Source organism: Passer domesticus, chromosome 19, assembly GCF_036417665.1.
Source record: "Passer domesticus isolate bPasDom1 chromosome 19, bPasDom1.hap1, whole genome shotgun sequence".
NCBI classification, from domain to species: Eukaryota; Metazoa; Chordata; class Aves; order Passeriformes; family Passeridae; genus Passer; species Passer domesticus.
In genome coordinates this window covers 4415437-4432198 of record NC_087492.1, presented here as the reverse complement: position 1 = coordinate 4432198, position 16762 = coordinate 4415437, and the positions used below count along the sequence as shown (strand labels likewise).

The 16762-nt window shown below is 64.5% G+C and overlaps 2 protein-coding genes across 2 annotated transcripts; both read right to left on the bottom strand.

Annotated features, from left to right (window-relative positions):
• Window positions 1-96: 96 nt before the first annotated feature.
• Window positions 97-3933, bottom strand: ALDOC (aldolase, fructose-bisphosphate C). The gene is made up of 9 exons (XM_064394919.1): window positions 3775-3933; window positions 2726-2848; window positions 2431-2642; window positions 2284-2338; window positions 2029-2189; window positions 1478-1561; window positions 1221-1395; window positions 941-1140; window positions 97-570 (listed from the first exon to the last, which is right to left on the bottom strand). Exons 2-9 carry the CDS (start codon window positions 2835-2837, stop codon window positions 475-477), a joined length of 1095 nt encoding a protein of 364 aa, XP_064250989.1. The 5' UTR covers window positions 2838-2848; window positions 3775-3933; the 3' UTR covers window positions 97-474.
• A 1843-nt stretch (window positions 3934-5776) lies between these two features.
• On the bottom strand, window positions 5777-16076 carry SPAG5 (sperm associated antigen 5). The gene is made up of 27 exons (XM_064394903.1): window positions 16050-16076; window positions 15865-15954; window positions 15704-15792; window positions 15524-15634; window positions 14423-15443; window positions 14196-14297; window positions 11926-14012; window positions 11650-11842; window positions 11040-11132; window positions 10800-10934; window positions 10401-10520; window positions 10074-10166; window positions 9793-9927; window positions 9576-9669; window positions 9401-9494; window positions 9233-9314; window positions 8656-8789; window positions 8197-8362; window positions 7857-8046; window positions 7673-7744; window positions 7407-7530; window positions 7028-7139; window positions 6746-6826; window positions 6518-6661; window positions 6294-6368; window positions 6033-6113; window positions 5777-5954 (listed from the first exon to the last, which is right to left on the bottom strand). Exons 3-27 carry the CDS (start codon window positions 15757-15759, stop codon window positions 5847-5849), a joined length of 5703 nt encoding a protein of 1900 aa, XP_064250973.1. The 5' UTR covers window positions 15760-15792; window positions 15865-15954; window positions 16050-16076; the 3' UTR covers window positions 5777-5846.
• Window positions 16077-16762: the final 686 nt, after the last annotated feature.

Here is a 16762-nt window from a genome sequence, read left to right as displayed (position 1 = left end):
AGCACAACACGCTGCCGGTGATGCCGGGAGGTGGCGGGGGGGGGGGATGACGAGAGCTCCCGGGTGCCCCGCGGCGAGCAAAGAGGCGGCACAGCGCTGTCTCTACCATTTATTCGTTGTTAGGCTATTTGGTACACGGGGTGCACACGGCGGACACAACACAGGCGCCCCAAGGGGCGGCAGCGACCAGGACTGCGAAGCTACGGCGGGGCAGGGGCACCCCCAGGCCTCCCCTCCTGCCCTCCTCCCCTCACGGCCCGGCCGGACCCCCGGCCACAGGGGCACCCGGGCGGCTCCCCCCAGAGCCCGGCGGAGCCGGACCCCTCCTTCCATCTGCGGAGGTCCCGCGGGGCGCTCCCCCTTCCCCTCCCCGCGTGGCGGCTCCCCTGGGTGGCTGGGGTGGAAGCGGGGTGTGAGCGGTGGCGGGGAGGGGCCGGGGCGGGGGCCGGGGCCGGTGGGGTGCCCGGCCGGGGCTCAGTACGCGTGGTTGGCCACGTAGAGGGACTGCCCGGCGGCGCCCGAGTTGTCCCCGCTGCCCTCGTACTTGCCCAGCGCTGCCAGCCCGTTCACCTGTGGGGGAAGGAAAGGTCAGTGGTTGTGCTGGGGTGGCGCTCAGGATCACCAAGTCACTGGGGACACAGCCTTCAGGGTGCCCCAGCTCATGGGGACACCTGAGGAGCAGAGCCCAGGGATGTGGCCATTGGCACCCCTCATTCCCCTACAGGAACACAGCTCTCACTGTCCCCCCACAGAGACACAACTGTGTCCCTTCCATGGGGACCATGCTCCTTGGCATCCTACGGGGCACAGCCCCTGGTGTTCTCTCTCAGCCTGGGGGACACAGCCCTCAGCCAGCCCTCCTCCCATGGGCACACAGTCCTCGGTGTCCCCAGCAGCCCAGCCCTTGGCAGTGCCCTCCCAGGAGGGCCACCCCCGTCACCTCTGCACGCTTGACAAACTCCTCGGTGGCAGCGTCGGCGTTGTCCTTCTGCCCGCGCCAGGCGCTGAGCGCCGACGCCTGCAGCGCCCGCCCGTAGGAGAAGGTGAGGGCCCATGGCCGCACCAGCGGGCACGTGTTGATGGCGTTGAGGTTGATGGAAGCCTCCTCCTCACTCTGACCCCCAGACAGGAAGGTGACACCTGTGGAGAGCAGGGTTACGGCACGGCAGGGGACAGAGGGTATGGCTCTCCTGGTCTCTGCCACGTGCCAGGGCTGGTACCTGGCACGGCTGGGGGCACGGTGCGGCGCAGGGCGGTGACGGTGGCCATGGCGATCTCCTCCGGGCTGTACTTGGTGGGGCAGGAGTGCCCAGGGGTCACCATGTTGGGCTTCAGCAGGGTCCCCTCCAGGTAGATGTGGTGGTCGCTCAGTGCCTTGTAGACAGCTGCCAGCACCTGGGGAGGACAGGCAGCGTGGAGTCCCCTGGCATGGCATGGCACGGCACGGTGCCCGCCCTGCTGCCACCCCAGCACTCACCTTCTCCGTGACGTACTGGCACCTCTTGAGATCATGGTCACCATCAGGCAGGATCTCCGGCTCCACAATGGGCACAATGCCGTTCTGCAAACAGCACCACAGCAGATGCCATCACAGTGATGTCCCTGGGCACCCCTCAGCCCCATGGCTACGTGGCACAACGCTCAGACCTGTGAGCACTGCTCAGCCTGGCAAGGCCCAGCCCCACGGGGGATGCCCAAGCTAGGAGTAATTTCTCAGCCCTATGGGGTAATGTCCAGGTTTGTGAGGTGCACACAGCAACACCTGGCCCCACGGATTGACACCTGACCCTATGGGTGATGCCCGTGCCACGGGGCAATGCCCCATGCCCACCCACGTGAGGTGTTACCCAACACGGGTTATGTCCAGCCGCTGGGGATGATCCCCAGGGATCATCAGCGCTGCACAGGCGCAGTGCTGAGCCTCACAGATGCGTGCCCACCCCCACGGGGCAATGCCTGCCCACACAAGTCAATACCCACCCTACAGGTCACAGCCCACCCTGCTGGGTGACAGCAGCAGGCACGTACCTGCTGGCAGATGCTGGCATAGCGGGCCAGGACGTTGGCGTTCTCCATGATGGCGAGCGAGGAGGGAGTGTGCTCGCTGATCTTCAGCACGCAGCGCCACTTGGCAAAGTCTGCCCCGTCCTTCTTGTACTGGGCACAGCGCTCCCACAGCCCATCCAGACCTGGGGGGCACCACGTCAGCCCCACAGCCACAAACCCCATGGACCCAAACCCTCCAGCCCCAAACCCCCTGGCTCCAAACCCCACAGCTCCTACCCTGCGTGGTGGTCTCGCCATCGGTCCCGGCCAGAGGCACAACACCCTTGTCCACCTGTGGAATGAGAGGAAGGCAGCGCTGAGTCTCACCAGCACCCCCCAAGCACTCTCAGCACCCCACAAACCCACCAGGACACCCCCCCACACCTTGATGCCCACAACGATGCCCTTGTCCTTGATCATCTGGACGAAGGGGGTGCCATCATCAGCCTTCTGGTACATGGTCTCGTGGAAGAAGATGACGCCCCCGATGCATTTCTTCACCCGGCTGTCGGCGCTGAAGAGGATCTGGCGGTACAGCCGGCGATTCTCCTCCGTGTTTTCCACCCCAATCTGGTTGAGGCGCTTGGCCATGCTCCCTGCAAGCACCCAGCACCCTCATTAGCCTCCATCTGGCAAGGGGAAAAGGGGTGGCAGGACAGATTCCCCCCCCCAAACTGACCTACGGACTCATCGGCTGCCAGGATGCCCTTCCCCGGGGCCACGATCCGCTGTGCGATGTCAGACAGCTCCTTCTTCTGCTCGGCCGTCAGCGCGGGGTGTTGGTGCGTCATGGTGGCGGTGGCTGCGAGCGGACGGGGACTGAGTCACGCACCAGCGGGGCGACACCCCGAAACCACACCGAGCCCCTTCCCCGGGGAGTGGGGACCCCCACGGGGCTGGCAGCCCGACCCCACCGGCCAGGGCACGTTGTGTAAGCCTCGTGGCAGGGATCGTGGAGGATGCCGGGCAGCTCCCAGCCATTTTGCTGCCTGCCAGCCCGCCCCCAGCCCAGCCATCTTGAGGGAGCGCGGCTCCGAGGGGACCCACGCAGGACACGAGGGGACCGGGATGGGGGTGCCCAGGGGATGGGAATACCCCGCGAGGAACGGAAACAGCCCGGGGATGGGGGTGCCGGGGGGGCGGAAATACTCCGGGAAAAGGGGAAAGAGAAACCCCAGGGAGGCACTACCTGAGTCTGGAGTTACCCGGACTTTGGGGTACCCCGGAGACGGACATACTCCATAGTCGGGAATAACCCGCGGGGAGGATACGCGGGCGATGACGATAACACGGGCGTGGGGATACCGGGGGGACGGAAATAGCCCGGGAATGGGGGACGGAGCCGCCCCAGGGCGGCACAACCCGGGGATGGAGGTACCCAAAGTTCGGGGTACTCCAAGGATGGCGATTCCCCGGGGCTGGCGCCGTCGAGGGGCCGGTGATGCCCCCAGGAGCCGGGGCGCTCGATCCCCCGGCCGGCACTGTAGAAACTCGAGCTCCGCCAGCGCAGCAGGAGTATCCTGGGTCCCCCCAAACCCCCAGTACCCCCATGCCCGGGGGTCTCTCTGCCCTGGAGCCCCCCCAGCGCGGACCGAGCCCCGGGATGCCGCACGGAGACACCCGGGAGGCTCGGCGGGGCTGCCGCCTCCCGCCGCCGGGCCCCCCCGCTGTCCCCCCAGCAGCTCCCCCCGGCCCCCCGGCTCTCCCCGACCCCCGGCTCCCCAGTACCGTGTCGGGCGGCGGCGACGGGTACGGACTGCGGGCTGCGCGCTCCGGCCCCGCGGTAAATGTGGCTGCGGTGCCGCAGAGCTACGTGACCGGCGGGGCGGCACCGGGCAGGACCGGCCCCATGCCCCGCCCCGGCCCGCCCCCGCCACCGCCCGCTCCCCCCGCCGGCCACAGCCCCCCCACCCACCGGGGTCGTGCCCCCCCGCAGGCGACAACCCCCGCGCTCATGGCGACCCTAAGGTGACAATCCCAGGCTGGGGACCCCACTGTGTCACCCCTTTGCAACGCCTTGCTGGTGATGGGGACCCCTCTGTGCCCCCCCTGCCACCGCCCAGGGACACAGCTGAGTCACCCCTTGTGGTGGGAAGGCCCCCTCATGCCACCCAGGCCACTCCGCTGTGCCATCTCCAGTTGCTGCTGGAGACCCCTCTGTCCCACCACCCCCGGGACCTCTGACACCCCCCCTGCTGCTGCTGGGGACCCTGCTGTGCCCCCCTATTGCTGCTGCCAACTAAGGACAGCGACCCGTCTGTGCCACCCCCAGGCTGTGGCCCCTGTTTCCACTATTATCTAAAAACAGAATTTCCTTTTATCACCCCTGGGCCAGGGACCCCCTTGTGCCACCCCCAGGCTGGGGTCACTGTTACTGTACAGGATACCACATCTAGGTCACCTCTGTGCCCAGGAGCCAGCAACACTGAGCCCCAGACCCTCCAGGATGGGGTGGGGACACTCAGAGGAGACAAACCCCCCTAAAAAACCACCCGCAGCCGGCACGGGGACAATACCAGTGTCCCCACTCGCCCCACGGGGACGGCTGCCAGGGCCCCGCCGTGCCGCATCCCGCCCTAAAAGGAGGCTCAGCCACCCTGCATGGCCCCGATCCAGGGAAGGGAGCGCATCTCCCCACATCCCAGAGCAGGGGCCCCCCACGGCCGGCCTTGCACCTCGGGTGGCTGTACCCGACCCCGCGGGGTCACAGGGCAGCGAGGAAGGCAGTGCCAGGGAGCAGAGGGCACTGCTTCCCCACGAGCCACCCACGCACCCAGGACATGGAGGCACAGCCCCAAACATTTCCCGGGTAGATAAATCGGTGCCAGCGCCCCACGTGTCACGGACCCCGCCCCACACAGAGCGGCAGGGCTGTGGCAGAGGGCAGGGGAAGGTGATTTCCATCCCCCTTGGGCAGGAGAAAGAGGCCATTAAAAACCAGAGCACTTGTTGGAGTGCTGCTATTTTGAGCCATGGCAGGGGAGGGAAGGTGCCGCGTGGTCCCCGTGGTGGTGGGGAGCATCCTTGGGGTCAGGAACACCGGGAGGGGGATCCCGCAGGAACTGCCCCAGCAGGGAAGAAGGGAGGTGAGGTTGGAGCTGTGCTGGGAGCTGGGGAGCCCCCTAAGGGAGCCCCCCCCCCCCCATGCAGCAGCGACCAAGGGGGGTTGGGAGCAGGAGCTGGCAGAGCTCCCGGCGCTGGCTCAGCCATGGGATGCTGCGTGCTGCAGCCAGGCTGGGAGGGGGAAACATCCCCGTGCAACAGGCATGTGCCCACAGCCCCGTGATAGGGGTGCAGGATCCAACCTCTGGAACCATCCCTGTGATAAGGTGAGGAATCCAACCTCTGGAACAAGTTCCACGCAACAGGCTCATGCCCGCAGCCCCAGGATGGGGTGCAGGGTCCAGACAAGCCCCTGCAGAGCAGGGCACGGAGGGAATCTAGGGCAGGAGGAGGAGCAGGGAGCAGGGGAGGGAAGCTAGCTCAGCCCGGGCCCTCTGGCTGCTGCCGGGGCCGCAGGGTGGGAGCCTGGGGAACACGGTGCCTTATTGAGAGCAAGCACTGGCAGAGAGGGGGGGATGTGTCCTCTGCCAAGAAGGAGAGGCCCTGGGGGTAGCAGGGAGCTGTGCCCACAGCCCCGTGAGGAACAGGAGCAACCGGCACAGGCTGGACAAGTTGTCCCCACCCACAGCACCAGGAGCTTCCTGAATGCACGCAGCAGCAGGCAGGGTAACAGCCAACACAACTTTATTCAATAAATAATTACAACATTAAAAACAGGAAAGGTTTCAGGCTACAGGCTATAGCGGCTCGGCAGCTTCCTTGCTGGCTGGCTTCAGGCCCAGGTAGTGCAGCAGGCTCTGGAGCTCCTGGCAACCCAGAGCCACCTCAGGGACAGCCGACAAGACCTGGGGACAGCAGCAGTAGTGTTTGAGTTGGTGTTGTTGCAGTCACAGCAAGGGTGAGAAATAAACTGTAAATCTCACCTCTTTTATCTTCTTCTGCATCTCCTCATGGGTCCTCAGCACTTTCTGGGTATGATGGAGCTTCATGTCCAGCCCTCGGACCTGTGGTGGTGGGAGACGCCCGTCAGGACTCTGCTCCAAACCGGGACCAGCCCAGAAGGGAGAGGGGACCCCTGCCCACGTCAGGAGGGTTAGAACTAGGTGACCTTTATGGTCCCTTCCAACCCAAACCATTCTGATTCTACGTCTGGAGCCAGGGCAGCCCCTTGAGGCTTCCCATACCTGTTCCTGGTAGTTGTCATTGAGCCGTATGTTCTCGTTCTCTTTTTCCACGAGCAGCAGCCGCAGTTTATCCACCTGCAAAAGGAGCAAGCCCTGCTGAAGATCCCTGTGGGGAAAAGCTCTGAAGTGGAGGACAGGGTGGGAAGAGCAAGGTCTGAAGAGCTCTCCTTGTCCATGGTGGGGTGACATGAGGAGCTCTCAGCCCTGCAGCTCCCCGGCCTCACCTCCCGCCGCAGCATGACCCGCTCCTGGATGTAGGCAGTGTCCACCTGGTGCTCCTTGCCCCTCATCTCCTCCCACAGCACCTTGGCCTCTGTCTCTGCACGCTGGAGCAGGCGCTTCAGGTCGGAGACTTCTGCCTTCAGCCTCTACAGGGGATACAGGGATGCTGGGAGGGGGCCTGTGCCCAGCAGCCCCCCAGGGTGCTGCCCTCCCATGCCCCCTTCACACACCATGACTTCCCCACTCTTGTCGATGAGTTGCAACATCTTCTCTTCCTGCTGTTTCACCACGTCCTGCAGCTCCTTCTCATTCTGACAGGGAGGAAGAAGCAGGATCAGGCAGTGCCCAGCCCTGGCCACCCCCAGCACCCAGAGCGGGTTTTCTCATGTTGGAGGAGGTCAGACAAGCCAGGAGCACCCATGGGGCATCACCAGATTTCTCCATGTCCTAGATCAGTGCCCGTCCCAGTTTGGCTCTGCCCTGGGGTGAGTGCTGGCCCACTTCTGCCTTACCTCAAGCTTGGTCCTCAGTGCCTTGTTCAGCTTGGCAATGGTGGCAGCTTGGGCATCCACCTTCTCCTGGCTCTCAGCTGTCAGTGTCTCCAGGCGGAGCTGCAGCTCAGAGCTGGGAGAGGACAGTGGTGGCTCAGGACCGCAGCCAAGCACAGCACCAGGTACCAAACCCCCTCCTGGGCATCCCCTGGGCCCATGGTGAGAGAAAACACCTGGTCCAGCCCAGCCAGCTGGAAAAAGCACATCTAGCCATGACAGGAGAGGTCTAATTCAGGGCTGAGGCAAGAGGCAGACCCAGGCAGGCTGCCTGCAGGAAAGGCCATGCCCAGGACAGTGATGCCCCTGCCCAGTCCTTGACATGAGCCTGCTCTGAACTCACATTTCTGTCTGCAGTGCCCTGAACTCGCTCTGCTCCAGTTCCTGGATGCGGGAGCTCAGCATGGTAAGGCTGGAGACCACAGCTCTCAGCTCCTTTACACTCTCCAGCAGAGTGTCCTCAGGATCTGCAGGCAGGGAAGAGCTTCATGAGCAACATAGGGAACATCAGCCGCAGGGCACACAAAGGAAGGCGTGCCTGCTCATCCCTCTGCACAGCAGCCCTGCAGCTTCAGAGCAGGGTCCCAGACAGGGTGACAGCCCCAATACCTATTGCCTTTGACATGGATGCAAGTTTGTCCTTGGCAACTTTACTCCCACTTCTGGTGGTTTCACTGGCATCTGCGAGAGGAGAAGACAGCAGCTGTGCCCAGCCCTGCACAATGCCCAGCACGGGAGGGAGCAATCCCCATCCTGGGACTCCCCAAAACCCAGAGAGGGGGTGCCAGCTCACCTTTCCCTGCCACAGCTTTCAGGACGCTGCCCACGAAGGAGCTGCCGGCGCGGTGTGGGGTGTGGAAGGCCGGGGTGTGGAAGGCCGGGGTGCGGATGGCCGGGGTCCAGGCACGGCGTGGGGTCTGCCAGCTCGAGGCCAGGGGACCCGGGGTCCAGGCTTTGCTTCTCGATGGAGCATCATCATCATCCTTCAGAGGGGAAGGAGAGTACAGCACAAGAGTGCAGCTTGTGACTGTCCCAGCAAGCACAGGGTCTCAAAGCCATGCCATGCAGAGCCACGAATGTGTGACCCTCCCCAGGCCATCCTGTTGTGCCTGTCCCCAGCACAGGGCTCCTACCTGCTCTTCCAGAGCAGCCTTGAGGCAGTCAGCGAGCTCCTGCAACCGCATCTTGCTCTCCATAATGTCCGTGGAGCACCAAGAAACTTTGTTCCTCTTTGTCTGCAAGCTGAGGAGCTCGGCCTTGGTGCTGTCCAGCTCCTTGCTGAGGGCAGCCTTCTCTTCCCTGTGGAATGGCATCAGCCTCAACAGGAGCAGCATTTCCCTTCCTCAGTGTGGGATGGGGATGTGCCTGCCTCTCACCATGAACCAGCAATGGTGCAAATCCCACAGATTTAGGCAGCTTCCCTCAAGATGGGATCTGCTGGCCTTCCCCACAGCATCTCCCACCCACCTGGACCACCACACCTGGCTGGAGCAGCAGTGACCATGGTCAAAATGTCCCCTCTGACACCCCAGGAAGGGCTTGATTTCCCAAAAATAGAGGGGTTTGAGTGGAGCTGGTGAGTGGGGCAGTACCGCAGGCGTTGGTGGGACTCCATCAGCTCGTCGTGCTGCAGGACACACTCCTGCAGCCGGGCCAGCGTGGAGTTCAGCCTGCCCTCCACCTCCAGCAGCTGCGTGCGGCACATTTGGTTCTCCTGATCCAGGAACTGTAAGAGGGTGGGGGGACACAGCCGTGAGCAGCCAACAGAGACCTGAGGGGGCTCATTTGGACCCCCAGCACAGACCCTCCCATGCCTCAGGGTGCTGTTTCTAATCAGGGTCAGCTTTATCCCAGCAGCCCAAACCCTAAAAACCAGTTTGCTGGGGACAAAGGACAGGCTGGGGGACAGCTCCATGCCTGCAGGGGAAATTTATCTCCAAGAAAACGATCTCCAAGAGCCGCCCTGCCCCCTCCCTGGGAATCCCTGCCGGGCAGGATGAAAAGCTGCACTACGTGCAGTATGTCAACTGCCCTCACGGGCTCATCCCCCGCCTTCACGAGCTCATCCCCCTCCGTAGGAGGGCTAATCCCACTCCTGGCCATCTGCCAGCTTTCCCAGAGAGGCCGGATGGGGGCAGGCAGCATGTGACAAGGTCAGGCAGCTCCTACCTCCCGGCACTCGGTGGCCTCCTGCAGCTCCTGGCACAGCCCCTTGCAATCCTGCTGCAGGGTGTTCCTCTCCTGTGCCAGCCTGAGGGAATGGGATGGGATCAGGGGATGCTGTGTTTTGGGGGCCAGAGGTGGGATGGGGCTCAGGACATCAGGGCTCAAACCCACTGGGCCATCTCCTCGCACTGCTTCTCATTCTCCTGCTGCAGTGCATCCCGTTCCTGCTCCATGCTGGCCAGATTTATCATCACGGAGCTCAGGTCTGCGAGGGACAGAGCTGTCAGCAAGGGGACAGGGGCAGTGGGCATGGGGCAGCTCCAGCCCCCACCTCTCATACCCCTACCTTTGCCCAGGCGGGAGTTGGCCACTGTCAGCTGCTCCAGCTGAGCCTCTGTGTCCTGCAGGGTCACCAAGGTCTCATGCAGCTGGCAGGATACCTGTGAAGACATGGTGCTTGCTCTGGGGTGCTCTTCCCCACGGGGTGTTCTCACACCAAGGGGTGCCCCAAATCATCCTGTGCCTCAGACACCTCACAGCACTGAGAGGAGGCACCCCTGTACCTCCTCCTTGGCTTGAAGAGCTTCCTCTGCTCGTTCCCGTGTGGCAGCCAGCTCCTCCAGGCAGCTCTGCAGCTTGCCAGGCACACGCTCCAACAGGGCACAGGACTGGGACACCAGGGCCCTCATCTGCTCCCGCTGGGAAGGGAGACAGCACCAGGCAGAGCTCAGTGTGGCACTGCCGTGGCACTGTCCTGCTGTGTGACATGGGATGGATCATGGCACCCAGGGCACAGAGCACTGGTAAGGCAGCGAGGGGCTGAGCCCCACGGGACACCCCTCACCTCCTCATCCAGGGCCCTCCTTTCCTTCTGCAGATTTTCAAAGGTGGCATCTAAGAATTCCCGGAAAGACTGTGTCTCAGCAGACAGGGATGCCTGTAGGGTAGGAGGAATGAGTCAGCACTGCCGTGGTAGAAAAGCCACATTTAATGGCCATAAAGAGAGGCAAGTACCAGCCCCGAGGCCAAATCTGCAGCAGCTTCCCAGCAGCAGCACCAGAAAACCTCTGGTGCACCCACTGCAGAGCATCACCCAAGCTCAGGACGTGGCAATGCCCTTCCAGCCCCTGATCCAGTGTGGAGTAGCTGGGGATAGCACCACACTCAGTACCTGCAGGTCAATGGCTTGGGCCAGCAGCATGCTCAGCTCTTGCTGGGAGGCCAGGCTCTGGTCACGGGCACTGATCTGGGCGCTGGCGTGGGCACAGAAAGCCTCCAGGAAGAGATATCCCTGCAGAGGAGAGGATGCTGCTCCAACCACACTGTCACACAAGGAAAAACTCCCAGGAGCCATCCCTGCACCAGCCTAGGACTCCTGCTCCCAGGGGGGCACAGCCCGTGCCAAAAATACATCCGGAGGGCTCCATCACACAGCACTTCTTGCCTTCCACACGGGGATTTTCTTCCTCTGGGATTCTCATCCCCAGAAATGGGTAAAGATGTTGGATGCCCTACCAAAGGCATGAGGACAGCTGAGACTGCCTCAATCCCACAACAATTGCCCACTTACCTGATCCTTGGCTCGTAGGGCTTCATCCACTCGCTGCCTGATGGCATCCCACTCTCCCAGGCAGCTCTGCACCTTGCTGGGAGCACTCTCAGGCACAGCCTGGCACTGGGACACCAGGGTCCTCTCCTGCTCCTGCTGTGGGAGGTGACAGCACCGTGAGGTACCAGGTACAGCTGCTGTGAGTGCCAACAGGTCTCCCAAAACCCAGGGGAAGGGGAAGCAGAGGGATGTGCAGCTCACCTCCTGCACAAGGGCTCCCCGCACATCCTGCAAGCTCCGAAAAGTGGCATCCGCGAGGCCCCGGAACAGGAGGCTCTGGCTGCTCCAGGTGCTCTGGGGAAGGCACAAGGACACTGGTCTTACAGCAGCTGGCATAGGCAGCACCAGGGGGATACGTGTGCCCTGTGTGGCTGAGATCTGGCACACTCATGGCCAGTGACAGCCACCAGGCACCCAGCTGCAGATCCTGCTCCACTCCCCACTGCCACTGCACAGCCTCTGCTTTCCTCTGCAGCTCGAGGCAGAGCTGCCAGTAGATCTCCTCCTCCCAAGGGCAGAGCAGAGGGCACTTCGCACCAGCCCCACTCCACCCTGGGGCCAGCAAGAGCTGGCCAGCCATGACACCTCCCCTCCTCCCGCCACGTGCACCAGGGATGTTTCCCCCCACGAGGGTTCAAACCCAGCAGACTCAGCGGGTTGATAATGCAGCGCCGGGCGCGTGATGCCGTGATGCAGCAGCCACGCTTTACTTCCACTCCACCAACCCAGACGGGGTCACTGTCTTGCCAGCGGCACAAGGACACCGAGGCTGCGGGGGACAGGGTGGCATCGCCTCAGAGAGGTCTCTTACCCCTTCGGGGTCGGTGGTGTCAGTCTGTGTGAGCACATCTCTCTGCCTGGCCGGCCCCACGCCAGGCCGTGGCCGCTGGCTCTCCTGCCAGTCACGCAGCTGCAGCGAGAGGGCTTCGATGATGATGAGGGTGCTCTCCAGCCTCCCCTCCAGCTCTGCCCGTGGCAGGGTCTTCAGCTGCTCCCGGGGACAGCTGGGGACAAAGAGAGGGGCTTAGGGCAAGGAGAGCCCACAGGTGCCACAGCCCCATCCAGGGGGGCATGTCCTCATACTTACTGCCAGAGCAGGGAGTCTGTTTCCGCAGCGCTGTCCTTGGCACAGGGGAGGCTTCCCCTGGATGTGTTCATGCTCCTCTCCCACACGTCCCGAGGTGTCATGAAGGTGCCGGTGGCCACGGAGAGCACCGGGGTCATGCTGGTGCCCGTGGCCATAGAGGGCACTGGGGTCATGCTGGTTCCAATGGCTGTGGTGGGCACTGGTGTCGTGCTGGTGCCAGCAACCACAGTTGGCACTGGGGTCATGCTGGTGCCAGTGACCACAGTTGGCACTGGGGTCGTGCTGGTGCCAGCGACCACAGTTGGCACTGGGGTCGTGCTGGTGCCAGTGACCACAGTTGGCACTGGGGTCGTGCTGGTGCCAGTGACCACAGTGGACACAGGGGTTATGCTGGTGCCAGCGACCACAGTTGGCACTGGGGTTGTGCTGGTGCTGGCGACTGCAGTGGGCACGGGGGTGACACTGCTGCTGGCATCCTGCTGTACCTTGCGGAGGGGCAGGCTGTGCCGCAGGGATTCCACCAGGAACGAGGTGTTGAGGGTCTTCTCCAGCCACACCAGTGGTAACATCCAGGACACAGCACCCAGGGTTGATTCAGGCGAGGTGACAGGGGTGACAGTGGCTTCTGACCCAGCAGGCTCCAACCCACTTGCCTCGATGGGAGGGAGGCCAGGTGGGCTCTGTTCTGGGGGGACAGGGACGGGGAACTCGGCTCCCTCAGGGGTGCCTTGGCAATGCAGATGATCAGCACTCCCATTTGCAGATGGGGGCTCAGAGGCCACAGAGCTGCAGGAGAAGTCTGGAGGTGCTGCTCGCCACCTACGGAAAGGAGTCTTCTGCGGAGTGGAGGTGGTGCCAGGGGGCCCTGGGGTGCAGGCGGCTGTGCTGGCATTGCCAGGGGACCCAGCACTGCAGGGGGGTAGAGCAGAGCTGCCTGGAGACTTTGGGTTGCAAGACACCGAGCTAATAATGCTGGGGAGCCCTGGGGTGGTGCTGCCAGGGGATTCCAGAGCGCAGGGCCCCAGGACAAGGCTGCACATGGTGCTGCCAGGGGACTCCAAGATACTGCCCACTGGGATGGAACTGCACGGGGACACTGGCACCGTGTGGCCAGGGCACTCTGGGGTGCTGGATCCTAGGATGGAGCTGCACAGGGGAACTGGAATGGTGCTGCTGGAGCGCTCTGGGGTGCTGGGCACAGGGATGGAACTGCACACAGAGGCTGGCACAGTGCTGCTGGAGGGCTCTGGGGTACTGGATCCTAGGATGGAGCTGCACAGGGGAACTGGAATGGTGCTGCTGGAGCGCTCTGGGGTGCTGGGCACAGGGATGGAGCTGCACAGGGAGACTGGCACGGTGCTGCTGGAGCACTCCGGGGTGCTGGATCCTAGGATGGAGCTGCACAGAGGAACTGGAATTGTGCTGCTGGAGGGCTCTGGGGTGCCAGGCACAGGGGTGCCAGACACAGGGATGGAACTGCACAGGGAGACTGGAATGGTGCTGCTAGAGGGCTCTGGGGTGCTGGGCACCGGGATGGAGCTGGAGCACTCTGGGATGCTGGGCAGAGGGATGGAACTGCACACAGAGACTGGCACAGTGCTGCTGGAGCACTCTGGGGTGCTGGGCACTGGGATGGAGCTGCACACAGAGGCTGGCACAGTGCTGCTAGAGGGTTCCTGTGTGCTGGGCACTGGGATGGAGCTGCACACAGAGGCTGGCACAGTGCTGCTAGAGGGTTCCTGTGTGCTGGGTCCCAGGACTGGACTGCTGACAGGGGCTGACACGGTGTCATCAGGGAGCTCTGGCATGCTGGACACTGGGACAGGACTGCCAGGGGCCTCTGGGCTGGTGCTGCTGGAGGTCTCCAAAGCACCAGGAACAAGGGTGGCGTTGCTGGGAGCCTCAGAGGCACCAGGCTTAAGGATGGGAGTCCCGAGGTCATGGGTGGAGGTCCTGGGGGACTCCACAGTGGTGCTGCTGGGGGGCTCCAGGGTGGCACTTCGCGGGGCTCCTGGGGCGCAAGGCACCGTGGTGATGCTGCTGCGGGGGCCCCGGGCACAGGACACTGGGGTGGCACAGTCATGGTCCTACAGGACATTTTAGGGGGAAAAGGGGGTCAGGACAGCCCTGCACCCAAAGCCATTTCCCCCATGCAGGACATACGCCCGCCCTCCCATTGCATCAGCACCATCTACCCGCCCAAAATTCCCGGTTCCGGTGCACCGCAGCCCTCCCCGTTACCGGTCCCGTTGGTTACCCCGCACACCGACCTTGAGCCGCAGCCGGCGGAGCAGGGGGGTCAGGCTGGTCCGGTCGGCGCCCGACTGCAGCTTCAGCTCCTGCAGCGGGGTGCGCCGGGGCTGCTTCTGCGCCTGGCGGGGAACCGGGGGTGGGGGTCACCGGGGCAGCACCGGCAGCTCCCCCCCACCACACACACCCACCGGACCCGCCGCCCCAGCGGAGCACCCAACCCGAGCCCCACGCGGCCCGCACTCACGGCGGGGGTCCTGGCGCGCTGCATGGCCCGGCAGCGCTCCCGGGCCCGGCCTCGACTACGGCTGCTCTCGGCCCCGCTCCCGTCTGCGCTCCGGGCCCGCCGGGTTCGGGCTGGTCTCGGTTCCCGGTCTCGGTTCCCGGTCCGGGCCCACTGGGTTGGGATCGGGCTGGTCTCGGTCTCGGGCCTGGTTCCCGGTCCGGCCCGCCGGGTTGGGGTCGGGGCTGTCGCGGTTCCCGGTCTCGGTCTCGGTTCCCGGTCCGGGCCCGCCGCCGCCCGCGCGCCGCCCGTTTGAAAACCACGCTCTGTTCTGATTGGCTGCGCCGCGCGCGCGTCACCCCGCGGGGCGACCGTTGGGGCGGGGGCACGGCCGGTGATGGGCGGGTGGGTGGGCGTGGTTTCATCCATTGACCACGCCCCAGTCGCGCCGGGGAACGGACAGACGGATGGACGGAGTGATGGACAGAAGGATGGGCAGGCGGACTCGGCTCCTCCCTCACCGCCTGCCCCGGGAAAACCACCCCACACAGCCCCCAGAGCTGCCCCGAGGGAGCGGGTCCAGCCCCGCGCCCCTGCCCCGCTGGTCCCGCTTTGCCCAGCACGAGTCAGGGCAGTGCCCGCAGCAGCGCCCGCAGCAGTGCCCGCGGCTCTCGGTTTATTGCTCCCGCGGGGAGAGGTACACAGTTGAGGTCCCCGGGGGGTACCCGGGTAACCCCTTGGGGACCCGGCCCAGCGCGGTCCGACCCGCTGCCGGGGTGGGGGGATGTCCCTGAGCGATGCCGAGGGTCCCAGCCGTGCTGGCTCAGCCGGGCCACGGCCGGTCCGGCGGGGCGGCGAGGTCGCAGTCAAAGTCGGCGAAAGTGGCGGGGTCGGGTGGGGGCTGCTCGGGGGGTCGCGGGGCCACTGCCACCACCACCGGGTCCTTCTGCAGCAGCTCAGCGTCGAAGGCCACCCCGCGGAAGAAGGGGTGGCCCTGAAAGTGGTGCAGGTAGCGCAGGCGGTACAGGGGGTTGTGGCACAGCAGCTGCGGGCAGAGAGGGGGCAGTGAGAGTGGCAATCTCGGCATCCAGCCCAGGGACCCCGAAATCCAGGCAGCAGGGTTACCTCGGCGAGCAGCCGGGCCAGCTCGGGGCTGAACTCGGGTGGGCTCTCGTAGCTGCTCTGTTTGACACGTTCCAGCATGGCCACGTGGTCCCCCGCTGGAGCCACAGGGAACTGGGGGAGCACAGAGTGAATTCGGGGTCTCCCTGAAGTGTCCCTGTCCCCCTCCCCTGTGGTCCTTACCTCCCCACTGGCCAGGGCGAAGAGCAGGACTCCCAAGGACCACCAGTCGGCTGCATGGCTGTAGGGCCCCCCGCTCAGCACCTCCGGGGCTGTGGGGAGGGTGGGTGAGCGCCTGGGGGTCTGTGCCCCCCAGCACAGCCCCCCAGCACAGCCCCCCTTACCCATGTACTGCAGGGTGCCACAGATGGTGTGGGCTCGCTCGCCCCACTGCAGGTACCGGGAGAGGCCGAAATCCGTCAGCTTGAGGTGCCCTGTGGGGCCAGACACCACGTGGGACCCATGGAGAGGCTGTCCCCACTGTCCCCACGGAGGGGGTGTCCCCGGGGCAGCGCCACCAGGCTCTTACCTCTCTCATCCAGGAGGATGTTCTCCATCTGAAATGAGACAGGCACTGAGGTGGCCTCTCCATGCTGGGGGTTCAGAGACCCCCCCCCCACCCCATCCTCCAGCCCCCAGCGCCACTGCCACCCACCTTGACATCTCTGTGCATGATGCCCAGGTCGTGGAGGTACACTGGGGACAAGAGAGAGCCATCAGTGCCGCGTGTCCCCTCCCGGCACAGCGCCCACTGCCACCCTGCAGGTGGCTGACCCTGCCTGCACACCGGTGGCTGTCCCCAGCGTGGAGGGTCACTCACCCAGCACCAGCACCAGCTCGGCGGCGAACAGGCGGACGGTGGCCTCGGCCAAGCAGCCGGCTGCACGCCACAGAGCGTGCAGGTCCCCGGTGCTGCAGTAGGGGCACACTGCGGGGACAGGTGACACACCTCACTGACAGGCTGGGCTGGCACGAGGGACGCTGGGGTGGCACGGGCACAGGGGTGCAGGGGGGGCACTGCGGCCATGCACTGAGGTAGTGGAAGCGCTGCTGGGGTTACAGAGGCAGCAAGGGGGCACAAGCGCCTGGAGCACGCTGGCAGCAAGGTGGCACAAGCACCAGGGCAACACGGGCACCAGGTGACATACTGAGGTGACACGGGGGATGAGTGAGGTGGCATGGGAACATACAGGTACCGGGGTGACATCAGCAGCAGAGCCCTGCGGGCACTGGGAACACACA

Coding starts and splice junctions, on each gene's coding strand:
- ALDOC (XM_064394919.1), bottom strand. CDS start 2,837: ATGACGCACCAACACCCCGCGCTGACGGCCGAGCAGAAGAAGGAGCTG. Junction 2,643..2,725: donor GGCAGCCGATGAGTCCGTAG/GTCAGTTTGGGG, acceptor GGGTGCTTGCAG/GGAGCATGGCCAAGCGCCTC. Junction 1,141..1,220: donor CGTGCCCCCAGCCGTGCCAG/GTACCAGCCCTG, acceptor TGCTCTCCACAG/GTGTCACCTTCCTGTCTGGG.
- SPAG5 (XM_064394903.1), bottom strand. CDS start 15,759: ATGCAGCCGACTGGTGGTCCTTGGGAGTCCTGCTCTTCGCCCTGGCCA. Junction 14,298..14,422: donor AGCGCGCCAGGACCCCCGCC/GTGAGTGCGGGC, acceptor GTTCCCCGCCAG/GCGCAGAAGCAGCCCCGGCG. Junction 8,047..8,196: donor AGGCTGCTCTGGAAGAGCAG/GTAGGAGCCCTG, acceptor TCCCCTCTGAAG/GATGATGATGATGCTCCATC.